Raw genomic sequence first — 27,569 nt, forward strand, 5'->3', positions numbered from 1 at the left:
TTACGTTTATAGTTCACTGTCAAATGAATGGTCAGCTCCCTGCTGCTCACTTCATCATTTTACCAGGACAGCTTCTGATTTTCTTCCAATCTGGCAGGTGACATGTATAATTTTCAGGCAACAAGAATGTTCTTTGTTAGTCCAAGCTGATAAGGAAACAAACTCACCAGATTTACTCCTGAAGTCTCTATTAGTTGATGCAATGTTCTTCCACTGGGCTTCTACAAATCTCATTTGCATACCCTGATGAAAACAGCTGACATGCTGTTCTTGTCTTGCATTCTGAAGCACTCAGTACATTCATAATGTTGGTAGTAAGTCTGGAAAACAAGACTCATGACAACAGAAGATGAAGTGTTAGGAATCAACCTTATTCTCAATTTGCAGTACATGCAGTATGATAAAAGAAATGTAATTCTAGGAAGGATTGTAACCGTCTTACCATGCTGAGGCTCTTCACTTGCTACATTTCTCACAAATGGGATAAAGAGGTATACTAAAAATATTAAGTTAGAGGACATGATCTTATGTCAATGAAGACAATAAACTAGGGGGCTTTTTTCCAGTGCTTTACATCAAGCTGGATAAATACTCTTTTTCTCATTTCTATGGCAGGAACTTCCAAGTATGAATAGGTGGCTATGCCATTCGGAAGGATGAACAAGTGAACAGTCCAGCATTCAGAAAATGAGAACAAATGTTAGATGCTGTATTTGAGAAACAATACTGAGTGAGGAACAGAGGAGGTGGATTTGGCAGCTATGAAAGGGAACTGGCAACAGAAAGTGAAAACTGAAGTGACAGCCTGGTTGGTGAGACCCAGGGCCTACAAAGGTGACTAGCCCACCTCTGGAAACAGCAGCAGGAGAGGCCCTTTCAGGACCAGAAGTTAGCCTTGCCTTTTCTTTGGTCCACTCCTTGGCAGACACAATTGTATTAGGAACACTAGAGAGCAATAAAATGTTAAAAAGCCTTTAGTTTGGAAGGAGAGGCCTGAAGGAAAACTGTGCAGTGACCAAGTATATCAGCAGTGGCTCTCACAAAGTGCCAAATACATGGCTGTTCATGCAAGGGCTGTGTAAGTGCAAATGCCTCCTTGTCCCGCTCCTTGCTGTGCAGAGCTCCACAGGGTCCAGGAATCCTGTGAACTGGATTCTTCAGCCTTGGCTTGGGAAGAGGCCAATACACTTGAACCTCTGTGTGAACCCCTGCAACACATGTGAGAAGAGGCATTGAGAAGGGCAGACAAGGGGCACAACAGATGGCAAAACCAATTCTCACTCTATCTGGTTGCAGGTTTATTTATTGCTTTCTCTGTTGCATATTAAGGTGGAGTTCTGTGCTTTAGGTTGATTTGTTTCTGCACCCAGTTAGCTTACATTTTAAAAAGAGGCTTTGAACAGGTAGCAGAAAGATCATCACCAGGCTATGCACCTGCACCTGAAAGATATTTAATAACATTTCTTCAGAGTAAACTTGTAAATTTCTTACAGAAGTATCTCCAATCTGCACTTCCTGACATCACAAATCAGTTTAATTTCACTATCGTAGGTCTATGTCTACAGCCAACTGAACGTTTTTTAGGGTACAGAAGTCCAGAGCCATACCTACTGCTTTTACCTAGCTGGCATCAGAAGTTATTTTCACAGCACTAGTCAGTCAAATTCACACTCCAGTTCCAATAATCCACTACTAGCTGGGGAACATTTTTCTCCTGGTACCTGTGCAGTTAGAGAAGGATTCCATTGTCTCTAATAAGAGAAACTGATTGTTACTAAAAATATAACAGGGAGCTGTATTATTCTGTGGGTAACAACGTTACTGGGAAGGACCTAATTTTACTATGAGCTAAAGCACTTGGGTTCATTACTTCACTGTCACAGGTTTTGCCGTATTTCCTGTACTGCTGTTCAAAACACTGTTCTCATCCATCAAGCCTTTACTGAGATAGAACACATCACTCTTCTGGCTGGTGTAACTCTTCAAGCACAACCCGGGGGCATCTTCTCTCCCTTAGTATCTCTAGACCTGTTCAGGACCTATCGCAGCTACAAAAGCATTGGTCTCTGAAAACCATTTATTTCCCACTTTGGGAAAAACAAGGGTTTACAAAGCAAAATGAAACTCAAGAAACAATTTAATTCCTGGAAAGACACCCATGACGATCAGATCCTTACCTGATCCCAAAAGTCATCAAAAAACAAAAAAGTGGAAGAAATATTGTGACCCCTAGAAATCCTGAAATCAAATGTATAGCACACATACATCCTTAGTGTGCAGGACATTGTGTGCATACAATGACGTAGCATGAATAACACGTATTAAGTCAAACGGGCTGGGATCCAAAATGTACTGAACTATATACATAAAGACTTTTTAACAGGCATGCCTCTGCTCCGCTCTCGGGAAACCCCCCCTGCAGTCCTGCGTCCAGCTCTGGAGTCCTCAGTACAGGAAAGACATGGGCCTGTTGGAGAGAGTCCAGAGAACTGCTGTTATCTTTTTTATTAATGACTTGAGTATTTCGTATAGTAGCCTGTCTCAAATTGATTTCAGCTTGTCTAATAAGAAATAAAACCAAAACAAACCAAAAAACCAAGACTGGAACATCAGTAACAGCAGCAGAAAGAGAACATAAAACAATGAAAAAAATCTGAAAGAAGTATTAAACTTTTAGATAAAAGAAGTAGAAAGAAGTAGGAAAAACTGCCAAAACCAGAATGTGGCAACAATTGCTGCATTGTGCTGTTACTTTTTTTCCAGTGCTGGTTGGTAGCCACCAGAGTAGAATAAAAACACTCATGAAAAATGTATGCTGTTTGTATACCTCTCAGTTTGTTTCCTTTGAACTTTCTTTCAGCACAATCAAAGGGCCCAAGAGCAAGTATGTTCAAGGCACAGACCATGCATCTACAAAACTGAGCTCTGCTCACTAGCCTAACAATTTCCACACCCTTGTACAACTTACTTAATTCCTATTTTTCTGCCAGCAAATGGAAAATATCACTACTTGTCTACTTTGTAAGAGCACTGCGGTATTGTGCTCTTACGTGATTATTGGAAAGTGATTATTGGAAAATAAGCTCTCCATCTACCAAGCTCTTAACAGGAATTTCAACTATAAAGTCTCTGAAAAGAACAAAGCAAAAGAATGCGGAGTAGTTTGCTTTTAATTCTTATTTTGCATTACTGGTGCAGAATCTCCATAAGCACTATTAATCTAATGACAGACAATGAAGAGATTTAAATTCAGCAGTCACCCATGGTGTATGACTGCTAATATCAACTGGAATGAGGTCCAGCATTTTGGTTTTGCAGATGTTGCCTTTATATGTAGTTCTTCCTATACTGTAGATAGGATGCATTTCCTCCTGTGACCATACTAGTACAGCAAATGAAGAAACTATTTGTTGCAGCACAAATGATATGCTGGGTTTAAATGTGCTGTCCAATAGCCTCATGAGATATCTTCACAAGCATTTTGCTTTGGCGATACCATTACTTCTCATTTGGGTTACCTGGCAATATTCTTTTATTATAAAATTTCCAACCCAGGTCCTGCCAGGCATTGGTAATAACAGATTGTGATCTCTTTTTGCTTAGCAACATTGCTCAGCATTGGAAAGTAAGGGTAATCAAAAACCAAAGTAGAAGAAATAGCATTAGAATTACTGTGGATCTGAACCATACTAAATAGGATTTGTGAAATTGAATGTACATGATGTTAATCCTATCAGAGCTGTAATGTTACCTGTTTTCTTTGGAGAGGTGAGTGTTGCCTGAACTGCTTGACTCATCAATGGGTTTTGGATGAAGCTGTTTCTTGGGATCAAATTACAGGATGAAGAGATGAAAAAGGCCTTTTAGAGATCAAACAGTTCACAGCCTGGCTGATGAAGGATTGCTGTCCAAGCTCTTAGTTTAGTTCTAAAAATCTCAGCCATAAAGTTCCTACAACAACCATAGTTTACTCTTAAAAATTATCAATATGTGATAATTCATTAATCATAGAATCACAGACTGGTTTGGGTTGGAAGGGGCCTTAAAGCTCATCCAGTTCCAACCCCCTGCCATGGGCAGGGACCCCTTTCACTAGACCAGGTTGCTCCAAGCCCTGTCCAACCTGGCCTTGAACACTGCCAGGGATGGGGCAGCCACAGCTTCTCTGGGCAACCTGTGCCAGGGCCTCAGCACCCTCACAGGGAAGAACTTCTTCCTAAGACCTCTCATCACAGTCTCCCCTCTGTCAGGTTAAAGCTATTCCCCTTGTTGTGTCCCTACAGGACCTTGTCAAAAGCCCCTCTCCAGCTTTCTTCGTGCTTGTGATTGCCCTGACCCATGTGCAGGACACTGCACTTGGCCTTTGTTGCTGCTGTTCAGGTGCTCCCTTGATGACCTGTGATCACTCCACGGGCTCTGGGCACCTACTGGCACCAGAAACCAAACCGGTCTGATGACTTATTATGCATTTGCTTTAAGCATAAAACATCTCAGTAGTGACTCAAGGAACAGGACTATTAAAACTTTTGTATGCAGAGATAAGATGGAAACCTGAGGCACTGATTCAGAGTACAGGCAAAAGAAGAAAGAGAAAGGAAAGAAACCCCTATTGGGACTTCTTGTCAAGTAATTTTAGAACTACAGCAAATGCATTTCCTTTGATAAAGTGGCACTCACTGCAACTTGCTGAAATGCCCTGGCAACAATACTGGAGATGACCAAGCTGATACCAGATGCTGTAAGAATATTCCATGAATCTGATCTGATCTGCTCTGCAGACACACAAAAAGAGAAACAGACACAAAAATCTGAAACAGCCCAAATTTGTCAACAGCAGAGCCAGGATTAGAACTCATCTCTGGTAAGTACAGTATCCTGTCCACATAGAGAGATATGGAATTTCTGTTAGCAGTAACATATGGATACTAACAATTTTTCAAAGCTAAGCACTTCAGACCTTAACTTTCATAACACAATGAGTCAGCTAGGCTCACCAGCAAGTCCTGGAGGGGGATACTCAGGTAAACTGTTCATTACTTTTAACAACACATAATAACTAAACATTGTGTATGCTCAATTTAAGGCCCATAGATAATATTTGTGATGCTCTGATGGTATTCTTTAAAAAAGACAACTAGTGTTGAAATCCAAGTTGCTGCATGTTCTTGATTTTTACAGCGACTGCATGCTCACAATTTTAAATAAAGTAAATGGATCTGAGTAGATGGATCTGAATATATGGAAACTATGGCTTAGCTTCCTAAAAGCTGCTACTCATGGTGACTTCTTTGCTAACTTCAGTGCAAAATTAGGGTCCTATCATGCACTTTTAAAATGAGCCATGCCCTCAACTTGATGATTCTTCCCTAAGAAAATCCAGAGAGACAGTAACAAAGCTAAAATTAGAAATCAGGAGCTGTAGCTTCCAAGGCAATACACACTGCTGACATTTTTTCAATACCACAGGCATTTTCTGCTAGCAAAAAATGGCTTAAGGAATAGAATCCCACAATGTAAAAACCTTCCTTTAAAACTCAGGGTTGGATGAAAATGCAGTGTTTACTTACCATATTTCATAAGCCCAAACATTTAAAAGAATCAGTGAAAAACAATATAAATAATTAATTCTGATGATTAAATAATGACTCCAGCATCACAACTTGTGGTTGTAATAGCATAACCCAAGCTGTGTAACTGCTTTCAAAAATAATACATGCAGCCAAAATAGCGATCTGTGGAGGTACTATGATCCATTCAAAGCACATCATACAATCATTCTCCAGAATAACGTCACAAAACAAAACTTTGCTTATATATACCTAATGTTGAAAATTACAGACTTGGATAGAAGTTTTTGCTAATCATAAATAGTTGTGAAAATTATCTTTAAATATGAATCACAGTGCATATTTGAAGAACTCGGCTGCTAACAGCCAAAATCCAGTAAATGGAATTTTAAGTACAAAGAAAAATGGTTTACTTCAGGAATATTCCAACAAAATGCCTTGGGCCTTGTGAGCTCTCCACACCCAGCAAATTACAATCAAATTGGGAGCCCCATGGTTGCAGAATGTCACATTACCACCAACAGCAAAGCACCATCTGCCTGTGGAGGTTCTTCATTGCAGTGTGGTCTCCAAAGCTGACGGGGTAGCTCATTTACTCTAAATGCAAATCACAAAACTCTTTAAAATGGCAGTCTCCTGCTAAATAGGTAAACCCCACATTTTAAAGCAATATTTTAAAGCACTGGAATAGGCTTCCCAGGGAAGCGGTGAAGTTACCATCCCTTGGGGTATCTAAAAAAACATGTAGATGTGGTCCTTAGTGACATGGTTTAGTGGTGGACTTGGGAATGTTAGGTTAACAGTTGGACTTGAGAATCTTAAGGGCCTTTTCCAAGTATTCTATGATTTTGGGTTCCATCCATCCATCCAGATATATTAGTATGTACTATATACTGTAAACCATAGTTTGGGTATTTGGATTTCTGCACATACTACAGTTTGGATGGCTTAGTCAAGCCAGACAAGACCTTACCACTAAAAAGTGCATAGCTTAATAGACTTGTAAATTTTAAAAATAATTATTTTAACATTCGTGTAGCAAAACAGCTTCTGTGCACTTGGCAAATTTTCACACCTAAAAGCAATTATACAGTCAACACAGCTGGGTAACAAAGTGAAACACACATCAGGCATCTTGTGGAAGTAGCTCAGGATTAATATTTTAGTGAGACCCTGTTAATTTTTTCACATTTTCACCCAGACAGCTGCATAACCATAGAATGAGAATCACAGACTGGTTTGGGTTGGAAGGAGTCTTAAAGCTCATCCAGTTCCAATTTCATGCCATGGGCAGGGATACCTTCCACTAAACCAAGTTGCTCCAAGCCCCTGTGTCCAACCTGGCCTTGAGCACTGCCAGGGATGAGGCAGCCACAGCTTCTCTGGGCAACCTGTGCCAGGGCCTCACCACCCTCAGACAGAAAAACTTCTTCCTTATATCCAACCTACATCTTCCATTTAAGTTTGAAGCCATTCCCCCTAGTCCTATCACAAGATTCCCAGATGAAGAGTCCCTCACTTCATCATGGATAACCACATGAATAACCACTCCTTCACTCATCCACCATGTTACATTCCAAGACAGTCCTGAAATGAGCTGGCCATTTTAATTTCACGTTTCCCCGTCCTCACTAGGAGGAAATAATAACATTTTATATTTATCCTGTAAGGAGAGAAGGGCTGTGGAGCCTGCGAAACCGATTAGAAACACGCAGATGTAAGAGTCATTGCTGAGCTCTTGGAGCGAGGCCAGCGGGTCTGAATTAACCAGGGACTAGCACGGTTGGCGGTGGCGGAAGGAGCTGATAACGGAAGTGGGCGAGAGTCTCTGTACCCCGCCGGCTAGCCGGGAGCGCTCCCGAACTGTCGCCTAACACAGACAGCGCCCACAGACAGCAACGGCAACCAAACCCCACCCCCCGCGTAGCCCGCGGCCGAGGCCAGCACCTCCCGCCGCGCATGCGCTACCGCCCCCTCCTTCCCGCCGGCCGCGGCCCGCCGCAGGGCGCGCGTGCGCGGTGGGCTGGCAAGGAGAGCGGCGCTGGCGGGAGGCGGAGGCACGGTATGTGGAGGGCGGTGTGGCGGGAAAGGTTCCCCGCGCCGCGGCTTCCTCGCCTCTCTTCATCACTTTTCAGGCGGGACCGGCCCCCCGTGCCTCCCCCCGGGCCCCGCCGCCTGCCTGTCCCTCCGGTAGCCTCTCCACCACCACCCGGCGGAAGGCTTGAGGGGCTCCGCATGGCGGGGCGGGCAGGGGAGGAGCGGGGCCGGCCTGGCTGGGGATGCCTTGTCCCTGCTGCTTGCGGGGCCTTGGACGAGCGCGGCTGGTTAGCTCGGCTCTGGTGGTCGCTGTTAAGTCTTTTCGGGTTAATTGTAGGGAAGAAAGGTGTGCTGCGCGGGTGCCAGCAGCCTGGTGTCACTCCACAGCTGTTTATGTCCCAAAGCACGTACCTCTTGCCCGTGTCAGCGGGTTGAACTAAATGATCTTAAGGTCCTTTCCAGCCCAAACCATTCCGTGATTCTGTGATCTCTGCTTAAAACATATGTGAGAGCTGCACTCTCCTTTACATGTACTTCCGCGGTTGTGCGGTCCATCATCTGAACTGGGAAATTTGGAAACCGCAGAAGCGTTTACCCTGCCTGTTCTTCCACAGTTCCTCTTTCTTGGCAACCGGGTATCACAGAGTAACGGGGGCTTGAGTTAACTGCCATTGAAAATGAGGTGTTTTCAAGTGCGAGATTAATGATTTATGTCATAGGCAGAAAGAGTGATGTTGTGATTGAGGGCCAGATCCTGAAAAATAACGAACGTTACATGAGGTGCTGTGTCCTCTGTGTTTTTTTTTTTTTTTAAGAAAAAACATGTAATAGTTAACTGAGTATTTGAATGTGGTGCTGCAGTGTTTCCTGATGTTTGTAAACTGGCTGTGTTTATGATAAATCCTCTTTGAAAGAGGGGAAAAAAGTAAAATTGGAAGGATCCTCTGGAAGCTTTTATGTTACCTTTAAGACCCTGGAGGGGAGCGTTCGAGGAGAAGGGAAGGTGCTCATTTGAAACATGTTGTGACCCCCTGAAGCCACATTGTTGGGCCATTGAGAGCTGTGCTGCTGGCATGAGCAAGAGCAGTTACTTCTGCGGGGCTCTGATGGCCATTGTGGAGGTTCTGGGTCCGCAAACTCTTTGTTAAGGTGTTGTGGAGCCGTTCGGTTCCCCAAGAAAAAAGTGGTAGGCCTATGGAAGTAGTCCTCTTCCATGCAGTACAGTCACTGGCTGGGCCATGCTGCTAAGGAAATGTATGTCAAACCAACCATCCTATGTCCTGCTCTGGTCTCTCCAGTACAAGAAAGACAGTGCCAGACTGGAGCAAATCCAGTGAGGGGCCACAAAGATGATTAAGAGTGTCTGACATACAAGGCAGGGCTGAGGGATCTGGGACTCATCAGCCTGGACATGAGAAATGTCAGTGTGAAATACTGATGAGAGAGAATAAGGAAGAGGGAGCCAGGCTTTTTGCACTGTATGTTGTGAATGCACAAGAGGCATTGATCACAGATACATAGACTTTCATTTAAACACAAAACAAATTATTTACTGCTGTGGTAATTAAACACTGGAACAGATTTTCTGGAGAGTTTGTGGCATCTCCAGCCTTTGAGATCATCAAAACCCAACTGGAAATGGTCCTGAGCGACCTACTCTAGTTGATCCTTCTGTGAACAGGGGGATTGGACTAGATTATCTCCAGCGGTCCATTCCAACTTCACCCATTTTGTGTGTCTAATTTTCTAATGTACTTGAAGAAATTTGTCTTCGTTTTAAAGAACCTGTTTTCTCTCCTCCCACCCTTCCCAGTGCTTTGTTGTTTTATTATTTAATTGCTAGAAATTAGTGAAAGTTTTTAGTGTTCACTTTATGTGCCAGTACTAACATTTAGTTTGCTCTGCAGATGTCCCGCAGCATGGCAGGTGAAGAGGACTTCTTTTTGGAAGAAAAGAGATTCAAGCAGTACTGTGAAGAATTTATTAAACATTCACAGCAGATAGGAGATGGCTGGGAGTGGAGAACTAGCAAGGTAAAATAATCGTGTTCATTTTTAGATACCCTTTCTGGCCTTTTTGAACTGTTGACAACTGCCACAAGCTGGAACATCCTTTTCAAGGGGAGTTTATAACATACGAAATAAATGGTATTTTGCACAGCTGGACCAAGAACAAAGTAGTGCATAGATGGTTTACATGAGGATATAGGCCTGTATCTGTATTGAATAGGGTTCATGAATCCAAAAACTACTGCACCTTGTGGTGTAACCTTGTAGGGTTACCCAAGATGATTTCTGTTTTGGTCTGAAAATGTCTTTTACGACATTAAGCAGTCTTTGTTTTTAGAATTCCCAGTGTTCGAAAAACAGTCACAGCTTTCAACAAGTCTTTCAAGTGGCTGGCTATGCTTAAAGTGAATTAAAAAAAAAAAAAAAAAAACGCAGCTGTTCCTACTAATCTTAACTGCCCAGCTTTGTGTTCCAGCCATTGGTATCTATACCTTTGTCTTCTAAGCTGGGCACCCTTTTTTCATCAGAATTCTCTCTGTTTTGGTACTTTAGTTTCAGATCATTTAGAACGTTGTAATTGTAGAAGCAAACCATGTTGAGCTCCCTGCCTGTTTACATGTTTTCCAGTAGTTTAACAATTCTCGTGGATCTCTGAATCCTGTCCAATATATAAAAATCCTTTTTCAGCTGTGGGCCGAACTAGACAATGGATGTTGTATCATTGTGAAATTCAGACCTTCCTACTCTGGGCAAGGGGTTGTGGTTACGTATCCAAGGATCACTTTAACCCTGTAAACTGAAATAGCACGCAGTTTTTGTTCTAGATGTGTGACTTAATATTTTGCATTAGAATACATGTTAGTTACATACAGCAAGTGGAAAAATCTGTATAAATGATCAATCCTCGTTATTTGCTGGTTCTTCACAATTTTCAAACCTCACCAATAATAATTACATATTGTTTCTAGGTCATTAATCAAAATGTTAAATAACGCGGGGCCGAGTCCCACAGGACCCCATTAGAATCACTTCTTTTAGGATGATTCCCCATTTTTTAAAGTTACATTTGAGATCTGTGAATTAATCATATTTTCATCCTTTAGTGAGAGTCAGATTAGGATGGGATTATTTTAATGTTTTAATTTCCACTTGTGGAATCAGCAGTTTTCTTACAGAAGTCTGGGCATATATTGTTTGTGTTTATCAAGCAAGCAAGTCTTTACTGTGATAAAACCTATTTTTGTTAAAAAATAACAACATGTACTGTATGTTTTTCTTTATTTACTGCATTCTACATGATGTCTTCTTTAGCTTGGGATGACTTTAGTACATGAATATGTGTATAGTTACTCAGATTAGCCAGTATATAAAGATATATTGATACATGCTGGCTTTATCCAGGCTTCTCTGAAGCTTCCACAGTACTCAAAAACTTAAAAGATCAGCAGTTCTTATGTACTGATTTAAAAACACCTAACAATAGCTGTGTCATGTTAATGTCCTGCTTACCCACCACTGAAATGAAAACTTCTTAATAATTTGTATTTGTTCTCTAAATAAGAACAGAAATATTTTCAATAGTTGCAGTTTCTACTTTGAATGCTTCTGTTATTTTCCATCTAATAATAAATCCACACTGTTCTAGGATGTCTCTTTGCCCCACTTTTTTTGATGTGTGGGCAATACAGGTTTTCCTATGTTTTCATAGAATCATAGAATAGTCAGGGTTGGAAAGGACCTTAAGATCATTTAGTTCCAACCTGCCTGCCATGGGCAGGGACACCCCACACTAAACCATGCCACCCAAGGCCTCATCCAACCTGGCCTTGAACACCACAGGGATGGAGCATTCATCACCTCCCTGGGCAACCCATTCCAGTGCCTCATCACCCTCTCAGTAAAGAATTTCTCCGTTATATCCAATCTAAACTTCCCCTGTTTAAGTTTGAACCCATTACCCCTTGTCCTGTCACTACAGTCCCTGATGAATAGTAATTTTCTTGCTTTTCTGACTGGTTTTCAGTATCATAGTTTGGGGTACTTATCATTATCTGTGTATTTCTTCTCTCTGGTGTTTTTTAGCTTTTGTGTTTTATGTTAATGGATTTAGTGGTTTTGCATGCTTTCATGAATTTTGGGGAGAAAAATCATGCTTCTACCATTTTGAAGTGCAGTAAGTCCTGCAGTAAATATATACCATCACTTCTGTGGCAATTGTACATTAGCATTTGTAAACACAAATTAACAGAATTTCAGTAAGAAGCAGGATCCCAGCCTTAGGTACATTCTGTTTAGAAGTTTTTAAAAGAGTGCAAATATTAGCTAAGTGTTATAGTGAACCCTTTTTTACAATGAGCCGTTTGGAACTTTGGATTTCAGTCCAAGGCTGTATTTGTGAGGATTTATTCAACAAAGAAGGATGCTCTAAGCCTCTATTGGGAATTTAATACATGGGTCAAAGTTCGAACTTTCTGTGAAATAAGAAGCTTTGCTGAAAATAGCAGAATCAGAGAGAATTTTGTTCTTACCTGTGAAAAAAATTGTAAGAGGTGTTGTTTTTTTCTTTTTTTTAATGGGTCAAGTTGGTGACTGTGATTTCATTGAGACCATCCATTTATGTAGTATGTAGTCTGGGAAGGAAGCTTGTCGTTAACAAGATGGCCCATTGTTTTTTTGCCTTTTTTTTTTTTTTTACCCATTGTATGCGTTCTGGGTAGTTCGGGGCACTCTTAGTTTTGCTGATGTAATGCACTTGGATCTTATTCCTCATTCTGTACTCACGTGAATAGACCCATTGATAGCAATAAGACCACACAAGTAAACCAGGCTTGCAGACCAGGCTGTGTTCTTGTGTTCCTGTGTTTTCTGTAGAGATTAAATTTGGATGATGAAATACTCATTGTTTTTGTGGAGCTGGCTCCTGTGACATAAGCTCACACGGCCCAAGCAGAACCTTGTATTTATAGCTGTAAGTGAAATGTTCTAAACTATGTTATTTTTATAATGTTTCTTTCTCCCAGAAGAAAGCTGTAAAAAAAGCCAAGAGCACCTCTACTGTAGGACTTGATGAAGCTAAACGGGAGTGCTGTTATTAGGGGTGGATAGTTTAATCTTGGCTGTGAAAGCTGCCCCCTGTTAGCTTTCTGCTTTATGTTTCTTATTCCCACTCTTCTTTCCCAGCAGCACTTACTGCAGTATGATGTCGTTGATGTCCTGAGTAAAGAATCTCTCTCTTCCTTCTCCCTTGGCAGCTCTGGCAGCCTGGAAATTGGGAAACGACACAAGGCACCATAAGTTTCCAGATACAGACAGCTATAAGCAGTCAACAAGAACATCACAAGCAGAGATAAAGATGTCATTGTCCCACTCAGTGCTTGTCAGGCTCCACCTTGAATACTATACTCAGTCTGGGTCCCTGACTTACTTACTTAGGTTAATCTAAGTAACCATAGCAAAGGCTGTATCAGTTCACTTTTGCTTATGATGCTCACAGGATAGCTGGAGTAGAAATGAACTTCCTTTCCACAGTAATGAGATCAAAGTCTTTGCTAAAATATTGATGTATTTATAGGGGCAGAAGGGTGCAAAACAGGTATCAGAACAGGGAGTGCAACAGGAGGGTTGCTTCTCTTGTGTGCCACCTCTCCTCTAGCCTCTGACATGCAGCTATCAAATACAGAGACTGCTAAATCCAACTCTCCATAGGTATTTTTTCATGGCACTCAAATGCTACAGAATGCACAGGCTGTGGCACTTGGTGCCTTCTGGCTGACAGGAAGAACTGGTTCAGGGAGATGAATGCTGCAGTGAAGCAGCCTTCTCTGGCAAACCTCACTGTGCCTTGGGCATTTTACCTCTGTGGGTGGCTGTAGTAGTTTCTTTGCTGCTCTTAGGGGGATGAATACCAGTGCACGTAGCTGTAATCCTGCTGACACTCCCATGAAGCTCAACAAGGAGAGACTTGAGAGAGCATTGAGGCTGAGGGAAGTGGCTGCTGCATTGGCAAGTTAGCATTAATTTTTCTGTCACTGTTGCCCTCTGCATGCTCAGTTCTCCATTGCACAGGCTGCAGTTGGTTCTGCACCCATGACATCCAGCGAAGTTTGACGGATTCATCCTGTTGGTGAGGCTTAATGAGGAAATAGGGCAAGCAGTAGGAAAAGTTGTAAGCCAGGGCTGAAGTATACAAGCGGTGTATATGTGTGTGCACATGAAATACACAAACATAGTATGATTCATGCTTAAAAATTCATGGACAAAAATAGGTGTAGAGAGCATTATAATTTTTAATGTGTGAAACTTGGTGAGAACAAAGTGAACGAGTAGCCCAGAGTGGATTTTGGAGGTACATATATTCTACAGTATCCTTGAAAAGAGAGAACTAATGTGTTGGAATAAAACCTGTGTTGATTTAAAGGTCAGAATGCATAAGATAAAACTGTGTCAGCAATGACAGATTAACCAAAGAGTTAAATTAAAGTGAAATTTGCAGCCTTGTCAACAATTTAATGCTACGTTAATGAACTTTGTAGAGAGACTGTTCTGAATAGAATCCTTTTTCATCAGATGTTGTGCATATGCTTTCTGTGTTTGTTTAAAATAAAATGTAATGAAACAGCTAATAAAACCCCTATTTATTTGTTTCCTTTGAGAAACAAGTTTTTAACATGCAGCTACTGTTCTTTGTGTTCTCTATACCCTTTCTCCCTTTCAGAGTGTTTTTCCAGTGATCTGTTACTAAAGTTTTTCTGTTCTCTTGCTTTTAATTAAAAAAAAAAATACATGTTTTTATATGTGTGTAGACAGCCAGGTCAGCAAGGGGAGAAAGCTCCTAAAACCTTCTCCCGCCACTCTGAAATTGCAAAAGGGCTTTTTACAGGAGTAGACCTTGTGCCCTAGGAAGCAGAATGATAAAAAAGAAACTGGGATAAGGTACAGCTTTGTCTCTTTTCTCTTACATTTGACCCTCAGAGATGATAAAGAGAAGAGAGCCAGTAGTGACACTGCACACATGAGTTCTGAAGTGTTGCTGATTTGGTTTTTTTTGTTGTTTGGGTTTTGGGTTTTTTTTAGGACTTTAAGAAACTTAGAGGGGGAACAGAGCAAAAATAAACTGATCTAGCAAGAATTGGGAAGTTTATAAAGGCATGTATGCATTGCTAGAAGTAGGTCAAAATCATTAATATCTGCTCATCTCTTCATGATCTTGGTGCAGTGACTTCCTGTTCTTTGGTGCATATCCTGATTCCCAGGTAGCAGTTGTCCTATTCAATTAATAGCTGTATAAAATTTTATTTTTACTGTTCAGGTCTTTGACTTCCTTTAATGCCAACAGCTAGTGTAAACTACTTGGGAAAAGATGCTGAAAAGCAATGCAGTCGTTGGTGACTATAAAAAGACTTGGAGTTTACACCTGAATACCATGCTCTGTTTATTTTCTAGAACAGTGATAGCATTTAGCATTTTGGTTACAGAAATTTTTTTTTCTTGTTTTCTGAACACAGGATCTTGGTGATGGTTATCTTAGTAAAACACACTTCCAAGTAAGAAATAGAAGCATCCCACCAGATCTCAAGGAGAAATGCAGTGATAACATGCAACAAGCATTATCTACACATGCTGAAGTAAGTACACGTTCTAGACTTCCATGTTTGTAAAATAAATGATGAACAGGATTTTTAAAAGATACTATACTATTAAATTAAATCCTGCCAGAAAGATTTCAGATTTACCAGTGGCTTTAATTATTTTTCCTGTAGTTGTTCTCGTTCAGGTGTACAGCTCTATTAGTGATGAGAACTGGGATGAAATGGGAAGGCTCCAGCATCTTTTATATATATGTTTTCCTCATGGAAGGATATCTCTTTGCACTTTGATTCACCAGCATTAAGGAAGCTTTTGTGTGTGTGGAAAAAAGATTAAGCATTAAAATCTAGTTATCTTAGGGATAAATATTAATTAAAAAATAAAGAAAACTTTAGGTTAATACTCATTTAAGTGATACTTACTGAATAAGTTGCGTATAAAGATTTTACAATCAGTGTATATTTTTGTATTGTGGAACTAACATAAATTATGGAGCAATGTTTTGAAACAGGTGAGGGGAAATAAAATAGATCTGGTGTTCTTGAAGAAGAATAAAATTCTTTCTTCCAGAAAATGAAAATGATTCATTAAACCCATGGTGAACTGATCTGAATAATTACTTAATTGTTTGATTCTGCTTTAGACCTGCAGATTACTGACTAATCAAGATATAACAGTAGATATTCACTGTCTTGTTGTTACCATAATAAATACGAAGAGAAATCTTGGGTTATAATTGACTGAAAACAATGCATTCTGTATACTATAAACTGTTGGATAGATGGAGATGGTGTATTTTCCAGGTACCTTTTTCAGTAGCAGTTCCTTTTCTTTTTTCCTCAGCCTATTGATTTTTCTTTCTTTCTTTTTTTTTTTTTTTCCTTCCACAGAGACTCTGGTACAGGTTCTGAAATGAGTGTTGTTTTGGCCTGATTTCTGAAGGAAATGACACTTAAAACTACCATGCTGTTTGATAGTCTGTGGGGTAGTAATTTCTACTGATTTTTTAGTTCACTCACAGGTTTCAGCTGTATTTTGAAGAGGGGTAGGTATCAAAAAGTGTTTGGTTCTTAAAAATTTTGTGAAAGCAGATATCTGGCTAGAGGAAAAGTACTTTCACTGGCAGGAAGCCTGGTCTTTGTATTGTTTGTCTACTCAGTGCAAGTGACTAGTGCAAGTACAGGACTGGACTAAAACAGCACCTTGGTCCCACAGAGTGCCATGAGGAGCAGCAAGGGTTCTCGTGACACAAGGAAGCTGTAAACAAGATGTGGTTCTTTTATCAGCAAGACAATTTGTTCAGTCAACTGGAAAAAAAAAAAGACCATTTTACAACCCCTTAGCTGGTACACCAGATTTGATACGAATTGGAAGCTGTATAATCTTTAGAACCATAACCTTGCATTTGTTTGATAAATGCCAGTTATAAGCATACTATGTAAGTCACAGCTGAAGTGTTTTAAGTTTTCCTTTAATTTGCATTCTAGTATTTGTTAAAATGAAGGTTAACAGTGCTTCAGAAGTTGTTACTTACTTGTCACTATGACATTGTTTGTATACTTCAGGCCTGGCTTGTTAGAACAGATGAAGAGTGAAGCAAGGTCTTGGAAAATATTGTAGGTTATGAGACGTGAGGGTATGCGTAAGAGAAAAATTGAGTTTCTTCTCCAAAATAGTCACTGCCTAACTAATGCAGATTATGTCGAATTTATGTTCTTCATTGAACTGAAGGCTACCCAGGCTGTTAAAAGTTATTTAATCTAGAAAATGGTAGAAGCATACCAGTAAGTTGGAAAATGAAATTTGCTACAGATACATAAATTAAAACTATGCATTTCACCCTAAGGAGAAAGATGGAAACGGTGACTCTGTAGGGGATAAATTTGCTCAAGCACAGCAGTGCCTGTATAGGATGTGTATTCTTTCCACGGATGTTCAATGTGAGAGTGCTGTTGCACTGTTCTAAGAGTCTGGTGTTATGGAGTTACTGCAGTGTCTTTCAATAAGTTACTGGAATATATTCTGTCGAATAGAGTTCAGCAAAAGTTGTGGTCTTGTTAGAAGTTGGAAAGGTTTCCACTGGCTACATGCTTTCAATATTCGGCATTTTTTTTCCCTTAGAAAATTCGTAAATTTTATTTTTATATATTTGAATTCTGACAGAGCTCTAGATAAGAATTTTAATTTATTTTGAAAAAAAGTCATCTGATAGTTGCCTATTTAATTTTCGGTTTCAGAATTACTGTTATGATCTAGATTTTTCTATCTTGTATCTCTACTACTTGTGTCTTACTGAGGTACTTCCATCTGCCAGTAGTCAGATCTTCAAGGCATGGTAGGAGATATCATATATAGTTTTATGTAAGATAATTAAACTAGGAACAGTAAGGAAATTAAAGTTGAATCAATATCCAATGTTAGGAACGACTCGTGTTGTCAAAAAGACAAGGAAAAAAAATGTACTGTAGCATATGACAGGCCATATGAGGCCACAAGATTTTCCTCTCCTCTTGCTGGGAAGTCAGTTGAGAGATTACAAATAGAATGTTAATTTTGGGAGGCAAGGTGAAAATTAGGATGCAAATTAGAAGTCAGATTTTTGAAGCTGGGTGGAAATATGGGAAAGTTATCTATACTGAGTACTTAACTCCTATTTAAGTAACCAAAGACACATCAGAGGAGAGGTGATGTTGAGTAAATCGGTGAGTATGTTGTGTTGTAGCAAAGAGTACAGTTAGGATATTGAAACTGCAGAGAAGCAAAAATGCCTGTTCTGTTTGTATTTAATCTGTGAAGAAATGGTGAAGTCTGTGGTACAGTACAGAAAATATACAGAATAACTGAAGCAACATTATTAAAACAGCAAATCAGTTACCAGTCAATACAGCATCAAAAATGTGCTAATTTTATGGCATCTCCAGAGAACACGATAAAATTATTCGAGCAGTTTATTTCAGCTCATTGGTCATATGGATAGTTAATGTTTCCAGTTTTCCATCTCATTGTCTGGTATTTGAATATTTGGAGCCTTCCTGGTGAAGGAGTGGTGAATAACTGTGTATTCTGGTGTTTTCTAGAGCAGTCTCTAGTATGTGGTATGCTTTTTGCCATTTATACAAGATGTGTTTTCCTCTGAAAACCAAGAATAAATTTTTGTGTGGGTTTCTTTCTGCTTATTTTAGATATCTGCAATATAGAGCTTGTCACTTAGATCTTTGTTTCAGCCTGAGGAGGTAAAAAATGCATTTTTGGGTATAAATCAGTCAACCTATTTTAGATGTCTTCTCTAGAAGATGAGCTAGAAAGTGTCTGGTTTGCTTGTCTGATGATCAAGGGAAGCTAGATGGTTAACCTGGATGTAGATGTCTGCCTTTTGTCATGTGGATCTCATACAACAAAATCTCATACAACAAAATACAGATCTGAGCTCCTTAAAAGTAGTAGCAATTTTTTCTGGTGACTTCACTGAAGGTGAGATTTCACTTCAACAGTGAAGCTCAACCTTAGTTGAGGACTGTATTTTGTAAAGTAGCAATTAAAAATTAAAAAAGGGGATTTAAGGATAAACCATTAGAGCAATTGGCATTGATTTAGGTTTTTGATTGAAATCCCTACATTGTCACTGGCATGCTTATGCAGTGGAATGCCTTGGTCATACAGGAGATCAGAATGTGTACTCAGTGCATGCAATGGATCTGCATGTGCAAGCGTGGCAAAGTACCACTCTTCTTTGTGGTGGTGATAGTGTGAATTGTTGTATTCCAGTTCCTGTTGGAACAGCTTACTTACATGGAGGTTCCTGTATTGCAGGTATTGTGACAACTAGGGGTCAGTTGATGGACAGTAAGTTGCTGTGTTGAAGGCAGTCTTCTCTATAGGACCAAGAGGAATACAGCAGAAGCTAAGAACAGGTTTGGCTGGCAGTGTGTTGTACTGCAGCAAGTTGTCATGTTACCTAGAATGAAGCATGTTTTCAGTTTTCTGGAGCTTGAAGGCTTATGCCATGCATGTAATAGTTAATTGATGTTTTCTTCAGCTCATTGGCAAGCCTGCTGAATTCAGACTGTCTCCTTGTTATCCTTTGATATCTGCTAGTTTCCAGACACACTCTTGCTAATTCCTGAGCTCTCCTAGGCAGTAGACGAATTACCTTATGAACTCATATGGATTTATGTCCACATAAATTCACTGACACTATGAAGGAGGGTATCTGAAAACAGGTGTGCTTAAATTCTAGTAACAGAGCAGTTTTGGAAAATTTGTGTCTTTATATTGGCAGTAACTGAGTTGTCGAGCCTGGGAATACTGTTTCATGCAGACCATTCGTTTCATTTGCCATCATCTGCCATTTGGCATCTTACTAGAAGGGGACTGAGAATGTTCCTCTGATTTCTGTGAATTTGGTGTAATAAAGGTATTTGTTTTAATGTCTGGCTTCATAAACAGAAACTACTAATGACATTATGACTAACCATAAACAAACTTTGGGCCAGGTTTGTGGAGGACACCCTTCTAACCAGTGAGATCAGATTCAGTCCCTAGGGTAGGATTCTGTGATTCTATATGAGCTGAAGGGTACATAAATCTTTTAGAGTACCTTCCAAGAGAAGGAAAACAGCATGAGATGCAAAGCAAGTAGCTAATACAAACACATGGTGCCATTTGAAAATTAGTAGGTTGCAGTTGTGTTCTAGTTAAATTTTTATTGAATCAGTTGTTGTCTTTCTGTGTTCTCCTGACTTTATGCCAGATGAGTGTCATGTATACTTCTCCACAGACAGCATAAATTCTGTGTAACCACGATACTGTGTTCTGGCTAATTTAACAACAATCTTCAGTATATATTCTTTCTTGATCCAAGTCAGATATGTTCTGCCAAGAGATCTGTCAAGGTCTGTATCAATGAACGTGAAATTACATCTTCTTTTGTATAACTTAGTTGATACGTGGAAACATGTTTCAAATATTTCTATAGTGACATTCTCATATTACCCAAATTTATAGCAGAGATTCATGTAAGTTGTTCATCCCAAGCTCTTCAGTGAGACTAGATGCAATGAAGATCAGTTTGATGAGCTTAACCTGGGCTTGGTTTTGAGGAATGCTCGTGGCACTGATATCTTGACTGTCCGAGGCAGTAGCTTCTGCTTCTATTGAAACTGGAAGCATACCGCTATGTATTTGTAAACTTTTTTTCTCTTTTCAATCATCTCTTTTTCCAGTCTAAGTGTATCATGGTGTCTGGAGTGGTTTTTCCTCCCTGTGACTGAAACTATTCAAATGCTACAAAGTCATATTTCACTTACTTTATTTTGAATCCAGGGAGGCAACTGCACTGAAATTATGCCTTTCATTCTAGATTTCATTATTTACAATTATCCAACTCCAGCTTTTGTTAAGTGCTCTGTAGATGCATCTCAAGCAAGGCCAGAACAGTTACATACATTTCTATCTGAATTGTTGATAAAGTGAAGAATATTATAAAAATTTAAAATAGAGATTGTCTTCCTGCCTCAAAGAATTTATGTTCTAAAAGAGCAGAACAGAAAAATCTGGATTCACTTTATGCATTCTTTTTGTTTGTTATTCAAATAGCTCAAGGGAGGCAATAACTTGGAGTAATAATTCTCTCTGGGTGGTTTGTCTCAGCTCCTCTGGGTATTGCAGAAGAAGTGAGTCAGCGTGGAACCATTTCTGAAGCTAGGGCCATTGCTACTTTATGTGGGCATGTTGGGAATGTTGAAGGTCTGTTAAGACTCAAAAGTAGCCTTTGGAAAATGAGGGCTGAACTTCACAAGCATGTTGAGTAAGTTACATGGTTACTTTTACGTGGACTCCACCTTTGCTGGCAAAGGTTCCTTGGTGTTAGCGAAGATCTGCCTGATGGAGGATGTGGGAATGAGTTTGACATCTTTCTTAAACTTCCTAATACCACGTGATTTGCTGTTCAACTGTGCTGTTCAGTATATAACAACTAAAAAAATTACAATTCTTAATAATTATTAATATTTTTTCTATAAACAAGTCCAGTATTTTTAGAATTAATAACAACTCCTTTTTTTGTGCAAAAGTAAATAAGATGAACTCACTGTAAACATCTGCATAACTACAGTATTTATTGGATGGTTAAAACATGTGAAGTGAAAACCCAGCGAACAGTACTTAAGGAGAAAAATGTAAATACATTTAATAGAATCCAGCAGTCACTGCAGGCAGTAATGAAAGGACCTTAGTAAAAAGGGGGAATATCAATTATGACATACTCAGCTGAAACATCAGTTTTTAATGAACTATCTGCGCTTAGGAGCAGTGCAGTTGCTCAGAAACAGGTGAGTTTACCCTTCGTCTTTTTGATAGTTTCCCTGTTGCTTTGAGAAGGGAAGTAAATCATACTGCCTCTGTATTCAACCCAGAATATGTTCCCTTGAAAAGCCGGTGTGGAAAGCTTTGATACGAAGGAAGTATTCACATTTCAGTTTGTCTCGGATCTACTCAGACCCTTTTCGTCACACTTGGCTTCTTACTCCAATTCTGTTATGTCTCCTGGGACTAAGCTCTTCCTTTGATGCTGCTACCCAAAATGTTGCTAGTCAGCATTAGCTGGGCCACAGAACATGTTTGTGCCCCATAGTGTAAAAAAAAAAAAAAAAAGAATCAAGAAACCACTAAGTCTGAGGAGATCTAGAGTGCGTTGCAAGACACAGTGAAGATGCTTGTGATTTTGCTTAAAAATATATTAATCTGAAAATGGAATTAGCCTTTATTAAACCACAAGAAAATATTCTGGTGTGGATTTTATTAACTGTTTTCTACATGAAAAGACTTGGCAATAGAAAGACATTGTTTAGAAATATCAAGGCTGGAAGAAACTGGTGTAGACATTACACCCCTTACTTGAGCTGGAGAAACCTTAATAAAGGAAAAGTGCTGTGGTGACAGAAGTAATTTGAATCCCAGATACGTCCTGTGTCTGGGTGACTTCACTGATGGGATGTCTCAAGCTTCGTGGAAGAGGCTAAATGCTTCTGTTCCTGTAAAGTTCTGGAGACAAGGGAAGTTTCTGTCTCCCATGCACAGACCTTTGTAGATAATTTTCTGTGTGTCACTTTGGTATCCTGGCAAATCTTGTTAACAGTTAGTTACATCTAGTTTTCAGCGGCTTCGATGACATGCTGTTGGCTTGACTATCATTGTGGGTGGTGGGACTCTGATCTGAGTTCTCTATCTTTTGCATTCTTTAATTGCTGTTCTGTTTCACCCAATAGGTATGCTTTCTATTCACAAAAATTAGAAATTACATCAAAGCAAATACATAAACTAATTATGAAGCCTTTGGAGTAACTGAAGAGCCATACTGTATTACCTTCAAAAGTGATTTCTTTTTAGTTTAGATGTTAGCATAGAGTGATTCCAACTTTTTATCTTCTCTCTTAGTATTCAGAGTTGTCGCTTAACATTAGCAAATGAATGCTACTTCAAACACAGAAAAAGATGCACTAATTCAGATTTGGTAATTGAATGTGACAGTTTAGTCAGAGTTACCATGGCGTAATCCCAGCAGAATGCCTTCCTTCTGCAATAAATAAACCTCTGTTTCCCATGGAGCACACACTGAGACTGTGGTAAGTGAAGATGATTTTCTGAGAATCTTAACTTTGAGAGACTATGGAGTATTTTAAACTTTTTAATTACTCAAGTTAAAATTTAATTCAATACTTTTAAAATGTGATTTAATTTCATAAATGTACAGTCTGTCTTTTTTTTTTGTGTCTCTGTATGTACCTTTTGGTAAATTAAAGCCTTATTATGAAAGTGTAAAAAAATAGCTTTTAAAAATGGTGCCTGAGTGGACCTCAGCAGTTGTCTTTGCCCTGTAAATTATGCTAATTCATCTTAGAGCTGTGTATGATTACATGTACAAAGAAGTGACAAAGGCATGTAGACCACATATTCAGATACTTACCTACCTGGGCTATGTGTTTTACCTCTCTGTTTGCTAGAGCACTGTCTTCTTGTACAAGGCTCAGTGACTTTTTCATCAAATGTTTTGATATCCACAAGGTTGATGTGTCTTGATGCCTGGGCAAAACATCCAGAAATCCCAGCTTCTATGGTTTTATTATGGGAAGGGCTTGTGAGAAATTAAAGTCTATTTTTTTCTGTTTTCAATTTAAAAGTATTACTGTAGTAGTCTAAATAAGAATTGTTGTAAAAATAGGCATTTTTGTTTGTTTTATTACTGTTTAAAACAAAAAAATATTCATGATACAGTGCTTTGCTGCTACTATGTATTGTTTATCACCTGTCCCTTTTCTACCAAAAGTTGAAATTTAGCTACCATGAGTAAAAGAGATAATCATAGACTTCTAGAATCCCAGACTGGTTTGGGTTGGAAGTGACCTTAAATCTCATCCAGTTCCAACCCCCTGACATGGACAGGGACACCTTCCACTAGACCAGGTTGCTCCAAGCCCTGTCAAGCCTTACCTTGAACACTGCCAGGGATGGGGCAGCCGCAGCTTCTCTGGGCAACCTGTGCCAGGGCCTTACCACCCTCACAGGGAAGAACTTCTGCCTAAGAGCTCATCTCAGTCTCCCGTCTGTCAGGTTAAAGCCATTCCCCCTTGTCCTGTCCCTACAGGCCCTTGTAATGAAGTGGTATGTATATCAACAGTGCTTATGGTGGCACAGATGGCCACACTGTGGCATCCTATTATATTATTTAATATATTAGAACTAATTTGTATGTTGTAAAGTCGTACTGTTGTGGCATTTCCTAAACTGGGCTGTACTTGTGAATAACGAGAATGAAAGGTTTGTGAGGACAATATCAGTAGTAAACAATGATTGTTTTTCACATATGAATAACTAGATCCCAAATACGTCCCAGTTAAGCCTCCAAAACTAGGTTGTTCAGAACAATTGTACACTGCAGTGTTCTTATTCAGTGCAGCTCAGAAATGTGGCAGGCATGTGGTGAATGCCAACCTTATGAAGTTTACCCATGCCAAGTGCAAGGTCCTACACCTGGGTCGGAGCAATCCCAGGCACAGCTACAGGTTGGGCAGAGAAGAGATTCAGAGCAGCCCTGTGGAGAAGGACTTGGGGGTGTTGGTCGATGAGAAAATGAACATGAGCCGGCTTCAGTGTGCGCTCGCAGCCCAGAAAGCCAACCGTATCCTGGGCTGCATCAAAAGGAGTGGGACCAGCAGGTCGAAGGAGGTGATCCTGCCCCTCTACTCTGCTCTCGTGAGACCTCACTTGAAGCATTGTGTGCAGTTCTGGTGTCCTCAACATAAAAAGGACATGGAACTGTTGGAACAAATCCAGAGGAGGGCCACGAGGATGATCAGGGGATTGGAGCGCCTCCCGTATGGAGACAGGCTGAGAAAGTTGGGGCTGTTCAGCCTGGAGAAGAGAAGGCTGTGTGGAGACCTCAGAGCAGCCTTCCAGTATCTGAAGGGGGCCTACAAGGATGCTGGGGAGGGACTCTTCATCAGGGACTGTAGTGATAGGACAAGGGGTAACGGGTTCAAACTTAAACAGGGAAAGTTTAGATTGGATCTAAGGAATAAATTCTCTACTGTGAGGGTGGTGAGGCACTGGAATGGGTTGCCCCCGGAGGTTGTGAATGCTCCATCCTTGGTGGTGTTCAAGGCCAGGTTGGATGAGGCCTTGGGTGACATGGTTTAGTGTGGGGTGTCCCTGCCCATGGCAGGGGTGTTGGAACTAGATGATCTCAAGGTCCTTTCCAACCCTAACTATTCTATGATTCTATGAATACTCACTAGAATGCATACAAGACCCACATCTATGCATTACTCTGAATTTTACTCTGAGTTTGTGTGGTCTCTAAACTGCATTTTTGTACTAAGACTTCACTTCAGGATTTGGTAGAACACATGATAGGTGTTGGTGGTAGTTGTTTGGAGTTGGTTGATCTCTGAGATGTGCAAAAGGATTATGCCTCAAGCTTATCCATGAAAACTGATGGTGATGTTAAATATAGTAGAAGTCTAATGTTAAAATTCTTGCATTGCTAAAAACAATTCTTCGTGTACGTTTTTAATAACCTGGTTTTAAGAAGGTAAAGGGAAAGGATTTTTTAGCAATAGAAATACCTTTGACACAGAAATTCTTTGATACAGAATTGTATTTTAGTTTGGCCAGTGCAGGGTATGAAAATGTGAGAGCCAACCAAATCATAAATAGTGTTTTGGAAACCTGAGTTTTAAAGTATACTTCTGTTTCATGCGCATACATATGTGGTAAGCTAGTGATGGTGGCAAATAGGGCTGAATGGAGTGAAGAAGAGTGATCCTTGTTTCCACAGCTCTGAATGGCATTCCTGCACCAGAACCTTAGGTTTGGATCCGTTTGCTTCCACCAGGAGTAGCCAGAGCATCCTGAGGGACATTGTAATACCCCTGTCATAATCCCAGCCTTTGGCTGCTCCAGGAGCAATCTGGAGATGCGCTGCCCTAACTCCAGGCAGAGCATTGCCTTTTTGTCAAGACTGTATTTTTTCAAATGTTTATGACATTAGCTCACAAACAAGCAACATGACATCATAGTGTTTATCAATACTGTTTTACCACAAAGGAAACAAAATCACAGTCCAGTCAGTTGTTAGCATTTTCCTTTTTATGATGGATCTCAAAATACTTCATGTTGCCAGTCTTGCATATATGCCTTCCTTTGTTTCTTTTAAATTAAACTGTACTGGTGCAGTATTATGCTCTAATGTTCGAGGGACAGTGATCATCTCTATTGGAGCACTACTTCTATTCTGGCTAAGGGCCTGTATTTTGTAGCAGTTACATGATTCATCTTTCAGTGTGTTTCACCTGCAACACATAGGTACGTTGGCTTGGAGTGAATATTGCAGATTTAGGGCCCTATAGTGAGCAGCAGTGGCTTCCTGAGAACTAGGCAAAATGACCAAACTTCCGTATGTTGCTGCTTTGTAGAAAATTCATTGTTACCGTCCTTTTAGCTGTGAGGTCTAACCAATAGTTTTGTTTCCTCTGCAGCACCATCTCGCCATCACTGTCTCTGAACTGTTCACCTGGATCAGTCCTAAGATACATGAAACAATCCTTTTCTCTCCTTTGTTATGAAGAGCAGTTATTATTTCCTACACTGGAAAAAGATTCCATCTCATACTTCTTTTCTACATGCTGAATCTTTCTATACTCTAGATCTTACTTCTTAGCTTTATTAATGAATAAGCAGCCATTGCTGGTTTTATGTTAATATTGTGAAGATAGTGATTTAGCTTTTTTTTTGAGGTCAGAATGTGGTGTTCCTTGAGGACATTATAGAGTTATACTGTGTTTTTGAAGTCTAGTCCTTCTTAGATAGAACTAAATAACACTGAAGTTGATTGAGATTTAGGAACTTATGCTGCAGAAAATATGTTCTAGATTTATAAATTGTTTGTTGCCAATAGTAACAATAACTGATTTTTCCTCATGCAGACGAATGCACAGTGAGGAGACACTGCTTTCTTCCCTTTTTTAAGTCAAGTCTTAGTGTATGCCCTTTAAAAACACAGTGAAGGAAATAAGATTTTTTTTTTTCGTACTGTACTGGTATGGACATGGTACTACCAAGGTAGTGTGTTAAGTTTGGTGGTTATGAGCACCCCAATTTAAAAATGCTATTCCTCTAGTTTACAGCTGAAAGGAATTTGGTTATGTGAATTTGTATGGGATACAGGTGTTTTCCTTTATCTTTAATACATAGCCGGTGTTTTTTTTCACTTGAAATCAGCTTGTTAATGTTGTGTAATCTTTCTGCCCTGGTTTGCCTTGGAGTAGATCAGACATTGCTTACGCGTACTTATTGACAACTTCAATGAGACACTCTCAGTTCTACTGTATACAAGATACTGAAAGATTCAGAGCAAAGGGATGATTTGGGTCAGGAAAATACACTGCTTAGCATAAATGGTTGTCTGTAACCAGGAGTATTTTGCTCAGTGAGTGGGTAACTTTTTCGTTATGATCTGTGGTGGTAGCAGTGAAAGTAAGTAATTTCAATTGACCCAAACATCTTTTACCATTTTTTGTAAAATGTTTTTTACGAAATTGTGGAGGAGGACATAGTGTCATATGGTAAGTAAGATTTAAGTTCGCTTTCTGAAAAAGGCAACAGTAAAGTGTAAAAACTCCTTGGGATCATGAGGTGAACATATTACTGGGATAAGTAGTAAACCAAGATGCAGAAAGGCAGGCAGTTCTAGTGTAGAAGAGAGAAAGCTGTGGCTTGTGAGAGGTAAAAGACTTGTGCTGTAGGTAGTAGGTCATACTTCATAACATAAGCTTTGAGTCCATCTAGTGATTTTTTGTAACATGATCATTAGTAT

At 39.8% G+C, this 27,569-nt stretch overlaps 1 protein-coding gene across 1 annotated transcript in view; it reads left to right on the forward strand.

The window, feature by feature from the left end:
• Positions 1-9,511: 9,511 nt before the first annotated feature.
• The window catches only part of ATG10 (autophagy related 10), a gene marked incomplete at its 5' end in the record, with an annotated part of 87,098 nt that continues 69,040 nt past the window's right edge, over positions 9,512-27,569 (forward strand). Inside the window, 2 exons of the mRNA XM_080638030.1 lie at positions 9,512-9,637; positions 15,118-15,237. Coding sequence (XP_080494156.1) covers positions 9,512-9,637; positions 15,118-15,237 — 246 coding nt within the window. The remainder of the gene's footprint in view (positions 9,638-15,117; positions 15,238-27,569) is intronic.

The sequence above is a fragment of the Psittacula echo genome (assembly GCF_963264785.1).
Source record: "Psittacula echo genome assembly, chromosome: Z".
NCBI classification, from domain to species: Eukaryota; Metazoa; Chordata; class Aves; order Psittaciformes; family Psittacidae; genus Psittacula; species Psittacula echo.